The following is a 9,121-nucleotide window of genomic DNA, read 5'->3' as shown; positions in this document are numbered from 1 at the left end:
AGGCGACGTCTTTAAATACACTTGCCATCTTGGTTACAACGTCGAAATTTTTTTCCAAAATGGACCGACCTCAGTTGTACGCCAAATTTCAAGACTTGCAAAAAACCGACAACGTCTTCGTTTTGGAAAAGTTTTTCGATATTTCCCGATGGAAAATCGAGGGGGAAAACGCTTTGGATATAGGTTGCGGGGACGGTAGATTTTTATTCGAACATTTGATACCGAAATTACCGAAACATTTCGGGAAAATCGTCGCCGGTGATTGTTCTCAAAATATGTTAGAGTTTGCGAAAAGTAGATATCGCACGCCGAAAGTCGATTTCGTCGAAATCGATATCGGCTCCGAAAATATTCCCGAAGAATTCGAAAATCACTTCCACCACATCTATTCTTTCTACACGTTGCATTGGGTGAAAAAACAAAGGTAAGTCGTTTCATTAAATTCATATAATTCCATTATAAACATTTTTTTTTATCAAAATTTCGATTTTTATATACCAATTCCACGTCGAAAGTGTTTTTGATACAAATCTGATAGATCCGTTTATAACGTCGATTTTGTTTCGAAAAATTAGGATACATCGAAGTAAATAGAGAAAAAAATGTCAAAACTATACAGTGGGAAACATCAAACAAAAATAATTTCGTTAATAAATCGAAAAAAAAATCGATTTGTATTTTTAAATCGATACCAAATTTTTTATTTTAAACACAATCACTTGTATACCATTTATTTTTTTAATTATTCGGTAAACTCCAGATATACAGGGCGATTCCTCGTATGAAATTATTTAAAACAAAATTTCCCCGGCCGAAATATCAATTTTGGTGATGAATCACAGTTTTTTTATCGGTTTTTCAATTTAACTCGTGATATGACGCTGTTTATACAAGGTCTTCATTGATTTGCATTCCGAAATTTCGCTTATAACTCAATAAATCGCGTGACTCACACACAGATGGAGCTGTCATTGTCAAATTTATATGACGTTTACGGAGTACCAACTTTTGAAAGTGACAGCCATTAAAGTGAAACTATTTATGTTAATTTCTTGACGAAAACAATAAAATACTGTACAAGCTCAGCAATGGCTTCAAAAGTGTTAGTTATCCATCGATTTATTATTAATTTGCTGGATTTAAACGTGGTCGTACAGACACCGATGATTAGAAACGTTTTGGTCGTCGAATTGAGGTGGTTAAATGAAGAAGAAATTGCTGAAGCAGAAGAAATTTTGACTTAACATCGTTGTCTGATTTAAACGGAACCAATAGAACCAAAAGAACAATCAAAATAATGGGAGAGTCAGCTCCAAAGAAGTCAAAGATCGTTCCATCAGCAAGCGTCGATTTTTTGGGATTCCCGTGAGATAATTTTCATCCATCGCGTTGAAAAAGGAAAAACTATCAACATCGAGTTATATTGCAACGTTTGAGCGAAGAAATCAAGCAGAAACAACCGTATTTGACCAAAAAGAAAATGTTGTTTCGTCAGAACTAAATTAAAGTTTGAATCGCTATCTAATGCACCATATTCGGCAGATTTAGTCCCCTGGGATTATTTTCTGTTCCCTGACTCAAAAAAACGACTCATCGGACGATGATTTTCCGAAGAAAGTACATTTTTTATGACTCCTTTGTTGAACCAGGTATTTCTGAGACAACGTGTCCGAATCTTTCGTCATAGAATTAGTATTTTTCGAAAGTTTTAGCCGAATATATGAAAAGCACTTTTTTTTTCAGGAGAGCCTTTCAAAATATCTTCAACATGTTGAAACCAGGAGGGGACATATTAATGTCGTTCATAGCAAAATCTAACTTATACGATATCTACGAAAACATGTCCAAACATAAAAAATGGCAACACTATTCAACGAAAGAATATATATCACCGTATCATACACTAAAAAACCCAGAGAAATATCTGAGGAATCTTTTAAGAAAAATCGGATTCGATATAAAAGTATGTAAAATGGTCCAGAGATCATTTTTGTTTCCAAACTTGGAAGTTTTCAAAAGTAAGTCATCTAATAATTCAGTCAACAAAACAACAATAATCGAAAAATCCTCCAGAATAACTCTATTAATAATAATAATTTTATATTACAGCACGTTTTAGTTTTATATCTAACTCAAAGAAAATAAAAAAAACTTGGCAACTATGTAACTCATTCTAATAATAATGTACACGAGAGATTTTTTTTTAAGGTTAAGTTAGTATTGGCGGGAATTCGTTAATATTTTTATTCGACAATCATATTTATACATTAATTATCTATCTATCAAGTTTAATATAAATCACATTATGTTATTTTAAATGGGATCGTTTTATTTTAACAAAGATCAAAATATAATTTTCAATGATTCATCGTCATAATATATTGGTATTTTTTTGGGCAAATTGAAATCGTTTAAATTGGATTAACATATGCGCCCTATTAACATTCCATAGAATGCATTCACCTTTCTAATCATATCGGCCCCTAGTTTGAATTCGTAGAAAAAATAATAACAAAATATTTATTGTGTAAACTTGTCACGTGTTAAAACAACCGCGAATCTAAACCACGAAAGGTGTTCCTTCCAAATAGATAAATCATAATGAATAAATAGACAAAATAAAATTACAATTATTTCATAATAAAACATAAATAATCCCTAAACTTATATTTTTAATCGTTTACTGTAAACAGTCATATTTCAATACAGTGATGCCAAGCTTCAAAGTTTTAATAGGAAAACTAACAAGTATTATTACAACATAAATTAATAATTATAGTTAATTCAACAGTTTAAATCATCTTGTAATTTTTGCAAATTGAGAGTGAATAATGTATAAATAATTAATACCGTTATGATTGATTTGTTACAAAAGTTATCGCAAGCGCCATCTATGAGCCATTAGAAAAATCAAAGTATTCGATTCATTCAATTACCTCACGCGGTTATACAAAGTTTTACAATGTTACCGGGGGACATAAAAAATTTTTATATTTTAATATAGTTATTGATGTCGTTTCGGTATTTGGTTTTAGATACAATCAGCGCTGTGAATCCTATTATACCGAAATTACCTCCAGATGACGTAGAAACTTATTTAGAAGACTTTATAACGGAAGTGGAGAATCTGAAATGTGTAACTATAAAAAATTTAAATAATAACGGAGAAAAAACGATTCGTGAATTCCACAAGATATTCATCGTAGTCGCTTCTAAACCTTTATAAGGAAATTATTACAATTAGAAATTTACCGAAGGAGGATGTACGAGGCTGTACTAAAAAAAAATAAAGTGAATAGCACAAAAATCGTAGTTGGTGTCAGCAGACATTGATAGATGTCATTGATGATGCGTATGAATATTTGAACAGCAAGTCATTTTTTATCGGCTTGTTACAAACATAATTTAATGATTTATTATAATTGTAGAATGAAGTTTAGGAGTTTAATTTTTCAAATAAATCACCTAACTTAACCTGGCTTTTTTATTGGAGGGGAAATCTAACCTAATCGGTATAATTTTTATGTACGAGACGTGTTTTGAAGTACTAGTTATTTTCTGTATATTTTCTGCTCAAAATTGGAAAAATGTTAGCACGAATTTTTATTTCATGCTAATTCATAAAATAAAAACGAATATTAATCATATCCGGTTTTCACCGCTTCCATTTCAATAGGTAAAATAATATTTTGATATGGCAACGTCGCTTTAGGAACGATCCTTTTTTTTTTCATAAAATGCTTCAATTTATAGGAAGTGTTTTGTTTATGTTGCTAGGTTTTTTTCATGAGAAACCTAATATATAATGACCCAAAATTGCATAAAAATCTTTATCTTTAACTTCTAAGTTGATGTAAAAAATTTTCCGTAGCACAAAACTACTTTTATTGTACATAGATAATTATTTCGAGCAAAACGATTATTTAAAAAAAATAGATTGACATTGACAAATTAATTCCCGATAGAGGTTTATCAATTAAAAGTTGTTAGTAATTTAAATAATCATAAAATGATAATTTTACCAATATAATATCGATACATAATACTAATGTTACTCAGAAACACATATAAAGTTATTATTGATGAAGATTTTATGATTTTTGTAGTCATTGTAAGTATTTTCAATGTTCGTACACTGATCATTTTACCAACACACTTCCTTAGAAACATAGACAAACGTGTATTTAATAGAGGTTCATTAATTTCAACTTCATAACCTCATCAAAGTAACATAAGGGTAATTATACATAATTTTTTTACATAATATGGTAGTGGCGTTATATTAAAACGGATCTTTTGGATAGTTTCAATATTCGTGATCATATTACTAACATAATATTCATAGATAAATTTTAAACTGATAGAGGTTTATGACTTGAAAGCTGTAGATAATTTAAATATTCGTAGACATTATTGGTGAGTTCCAATTAAAACCCCCAACAACAAACAATTTGGTGTTTTTGTGAAAATAAATATGTTCCATAGTCTGCGTGTAATTTAATTTAACGTTCAGTGGAACGTACTTTATATCAAATTATTTAGGAACAAAGACAAATTGTAATAATAGAGGTACAGGAATTTCGAGCTGTGTGTAAATTAAATACTCGTGGATTGAATGATATAATTCCATTAGATTCAAGCTAAAAGTAATATCAATATTTGTAGCTTTAATAAAACAACACAATATTCTTGGTAAATTTTATTTCATATTAATTAATATACTTAAAAATAATTCATAAGCTGCTAAGCTGCGTAGTATTTTCGTTGAGAGCTGCAATTCATTTAAAATATCAAATATAATCGTAACCGTAATCGTCATCGTAATCTTCGGGCGTACAAAAAAAGAATTCGATTAAATTCAGTATTGGACCCCTCGAAAATGGATTCAGATAACGTCCTCTCTTATCCCTCAAATAAGGGTATCTCTTGTAATTGAACATTTCGTTAGTTGTTAAATTCATACAAGCATGAAGTATCTAAAATAGGAAGATACAGTTTTGATAATACGAGGGATATTGAGAAAATTCGAGGACTAGGAATGAAAATAAGATACGAGGGGTACGGATAAAAATAATGCCAGGGTTGTCACTAAAATTTATAGGAAATTATGGTTGGAACTAAGATCGGAATAATACGAGGGGCGTTGAGAAAATTTGTGGAATGAAATCCAGATAAGAGTATTGAAAAAAATAGTACGAGGGGAGTTTGTGAAATTTCGGTTCAATACTAGATGGAAATGATACGGGGGGTGAGGGTAAAATTTATAGAAAATATGGAATGAAACTTAGATGAGGGTAATACAGGGGGTGTTAATGAAAAATGTGAAAATCTTTAGAATGAAATCTAAATAATACGAGGGGTGTTGTCAAATTTATGTGAAAAGAAATATATATGAACATAATACCGGTGATATTGGTAAAGTTTATACGAAACGTGGAATGAGATCTAGACACGGATGATACGAGGGATGTCGATAAAATTTGTAGAAACTTCAGAATGAAATCTAGATAAGAATAATACGAGTGGTATTTGTAAAATTGATAAAAAATGCGTAATGGGAATTAGAAGAGGATAATACGAGGGATATTGGTGAACTTACCGATGTGCAAGTAAGTATCCATCCCAATCCCGAAAAAATGAAGGCCTCTAACAATCCGAGTATATACAAAATTCCAAAACCCTCTAATGCTATACAGTACATCGCAAAATAAATAGTAAAAGAACAATTTACCGCTATACTCATTACGAACAAAAAAAACCATGTCCGGTTTCTTAGACCAACGCAATTATATATAAAAGGACAGTGATGATCGAAATATGACACGCATCTATTACATATTCTACAATGTTTCGCTCGTAAAGGCCTAAGGCACCTGAAACAAAGTCCCATTTAACTATTCAAATTAACCAAAAAACCGAAACGTCGTCCGTCCTCTGTTGATAATAACCTAATTTACTAATTTGTTAGGTTAGAAACTTTTCTGATGACACTCGTTTTTTGACATTACATAAATAAAATTAATTAACGGTTTCCTTTAATTTTTTTGTTTTCTTATTTGTATAATCGAATGAAATTTGCGAAATAATCGTACCTGCAAGTATGACACAATCGATTCAAAATCGAATGTCTCTTTTTCCATTTATCGAACATCGGTATTTGTTTTATAGATCTATGGTACGACTCCGAATTCATCGGTATGTAACCGGGATTCTTTCTGTTAGCTACCACCCAACATATCCACATTACAACGTTCCAATATATGAAACAATAATGGGAACCACGTAATATATTCCAAGTTATCGGTATACACTGAAAAAATCATATGAAATTTATAATTTAGGAAGATTTTATTGTATGGTTTTGAAGAACGCGAATTGAAGTAAAAATTTGTAATAGTGGCAACACCGCGTAGATCGAGTAGAGACTAGAATTCCATGCGCTAACAATAAGACAGTTGCCGCTTAACCGCCATTAAAGAATCGGTCATTTTTTTAACAATTTTTGGTAATCAATTTATGAGTATTAAAACAAAACTATTTTCGATTATTTTTCTTTGTGAATTTGTGTAATAGTGTAAAGTTTCTAATGAAAGTGTAGTAGTGAACCGTGTTCTTCGTTAAAGAGTTGAAAAAATACTTATAATAGGTTTTGCTTGTGATTAGTTTACATCATATTTATGCGAAGGAACATTGGAAATAAACGAGGGAAATAATGAAATGAAGAAAATATAATTATTTAAGGTAAGTTTACATTTTTTTACTGTTTAAAATCGCGTTCTAAGTGAATAACAGATTGAAAAACCAAAAGTAGTTGTAAGGAATTAATAGTGACGAATACTGGGTGATATCGATGGAAATTCTCACCTTAATTCATCGTTCTTTAAGAAAAATTTTATTATTAGACACTAATCTAATTATAATAAAAAAAAAATATAAAAATCAATCTATTCGATATTAAAAAAAAGTTTTATTACCCTAATTACATACATGGGATATCCCCATAACAAAACCGAGCTCATGAAAAATATAAGGGGAGCTTTGGAGTTTCCCGCTTTGCCGAAAAGGAGACCCCACACTTCGTTTAATGGGGGAAACCAGCTCGAGCGACGTTTTTTCTCAGCACGAAGTAATTCTACTATATCGTTGTGTCTATGACTTTGAGCAAGCATTAAAGGCGTTTTGTCGTTTTTATCCAATGGTTCCAAATTAATATTACTCTAAAAAACCAAACTACGTTGTAATAAATAAACAATTTACGAAAAAATCGATCGGAAACTTGAGAAAAAAACTCACTTTTTCGCATAGGAGTTTTACGCAAATCAAATTTCCAGACAAACAGGCTAAATGCAAAGGCGTCGAACCGAAATGATCGGGTTTTTGTAAATTACTTCCCGAGTACATTAACAGACGTATCAAATCGGCGTGCCCTTTATAAGCTGCCCAATGAAGGGCGGTATCACCATTGATATCCATCAGATCGTTCGAAGCTCCCATTCCCAATAAGAAAGCCGCCGTTGCCGTTCTACCAAACATGCAAGCCGTCATCAACGGCGTTAAACCTTTGAAATCGGCAGCGTTGACAGCCACGCCGGCTTGTAAAAGAACTTGAACCAGTGCGGCGTGGCCTACAAATCAATATTAAGTTGGTTAAAGAATTTCTGGAACTGAATACACTGTTTACACCACGGGCGTAGCCAGAATTTGGGGGGGGGGGAGTGCGTCCACGTTCAGTATTAGTTAAGGGCTCAATACTTTACAATTGAAAAAAATGCACAATCATTTACCAATTGAAATCAAATCTATAACATATTTTCCCTCATTTCTAAAGTTTTTTTTTTATTTATTAACTGATTACTGACCTTTCCGGCAAGCCCAATGAATAGGTCTCGGTCCTTGCGTGCCGAGACAAGGTAAATCTATGGGAGCACCTTTATCCACGATGTAACGCATAATTTCAACGTTTCCATCGAGAGCCGCCCAATGAGCGGGTGTATATCCCCACTCGTCTCTAGCCCGAAGAACTTCGCATCCCGATTTTTCTACGTATTCAGCGATTTCTGAAAATTCTCTGTAAATAATTCTCAATAAACTTCGATATACTTGAGATTTTAATGTTATTTTAACTATAAAACAGAAATAAATGTCATATGGAAATTTTTGAAGCGCCCCCTGTATATCATGTTAAACATATCGTCGCCCATATTTAATACTACGAAAAATAATTCTATTTGATTGTATTTTTTTGAACACCCTCGTATCAACTAATGTCATAATTAAATTTGACAACTGAACTTCTTCTACTTTTATTTCGGATTTTTAGGGACCGCAGCTTTTCAATACACTCCAAAAAATTATTACAACTAATGACATTCAAATAAGTCATTTTTATTTATTCTTGCGCGTTTATTGACACTCACCCGGATTTGACGAGATCAAATATACTCTTGGAAGAATATTCGTTGAGGTTTGTTTCTGATCCGTCTTTTTCGTGGTTGGCCGTAACCGTAGTGGGGTGATCGGTATCGGCCACCATATTGCAGGAGGCCGTTTGCGGAAGGGCCCATACACTACGGGCTATGCCCGGACTAGGAAACACCTTGCACAGCGTACTGACGTCCGTTAAAATAACACCCCTCGTAAGTTTTTCCTATACGGAAGTCGATTGATTACTTTGCGGATATTGTTACTTTTTCACTTTACTAAATTTAAAATGTAGATTATAATAAACATCTAGGAAGAAAATATCGATTTTCTTGAACTTGCGCAGAAATATTTATGTTGGTACGCGTGTATCATTAAACAGAACCGGATTTATTTAGATGTATGATGAGAGAAATAAATATTTTATTTCGAAAGTATGACGTAAAATCATAGATATGAAAGTCTCCGAGTTATGATTTTAGTTGAAAACATAAACGTAGAAAACAAATATGGCGTCGATATATGACGTCAACGCTCTAACTAATATGGAAGACATTTCATTAAATAATTATCATTATTGGTTATTTCGGATTATAATCAAAAAAATATTTTCTCTTCAATTATCATAATGTGAAACTATAAAATATATTTAAAATAAATTTTACGTTTATCGTTTTACTTGATATATATATTCAGTAGT

At 31.8% G+C, this 9,121-nt stretch overlaps 2 protein-coding genes across 3 annotated transcripts; one reads left to right on the top strand and one right to left on the bottom strand.

Moving 5' to 3' along the window:
• Nucleotides 1–3,474, top strand: LOC130897839 (juvenile hormone acid O-methyltransferase-like). The gene is made up of 3 exons (XM_057806763.1): nt 1–424; nt 1,744–2,018; nt 3,036–3,474. Exons 1-3 carry the CDS (start codon nt 60–62, stop codon nt 3,224–3,226), a joined length of 831 nt encoding a protein of 276 aa, XP_057662746.1. The 5' UTR covers nt 1–59; the 3' UTR covers nt 3,227–3,474.
• A 1,210-nt stretch (nt 3,475–4,684) lies between these two features.
• Nucleotides 4,685–8,849, bottom strand: LOC130897819 (uncharacterized). 2 transcript variants are annotated; one of them, XM_057806737.1, is made up of 7 exons: nt 8,418–8,849; nt 7,860–8,068; nt 7,294–7,625; nt 6,975–7,217; nt 6,093–6,310; nt 5,600–5,873; nt 4,685–4,976 (listed from the first exon to the last, which is right to left on the bottom strand). In XM_057806737.1, exons 1-7 carry the CDS (start codon nt 8,531–8,533, stop codon nt 4,791–4,793), a joined length of 1,578 nt encoding a protein of 525 aa, XP_057662720.1. In that variant the 5' UTR covers nt 8,534–8,849; the 3' UTR covers nt 4,685–4,790. The 2 variants fall into 2 exon arrangements, with proteins under 2 accessions (XP_057662720.1, XP_057662721.1); XM_057806738.1 differs by having other exon boundaries at nt 5,600–5,864.
• Between the last annotated feature and the right edge of the window lie 272 nt (nt 8,850–9,121).

This window comes from Diorhabda carinulata, chromosome 9 (genome assembly GCF_026250575.1).
Source record: "Diorhabda carinulata isolate Delta chromosome 9, icDioCari1.1, whole genome shotgun sequence".
Classification (NCBI taxonomy): domain Eukaryota; kingdom Metazoa; phylum Arthropoda; class Insecta; order Coleoptera; family Chrysomelidae; genus Diorhabda; species Diorhabda carinulata.
The sequence above is the reverse complement of the archived record's forward strand: the minus strand, read 5'-3'. Positions and strand labels throughout refer to the sequence as shown.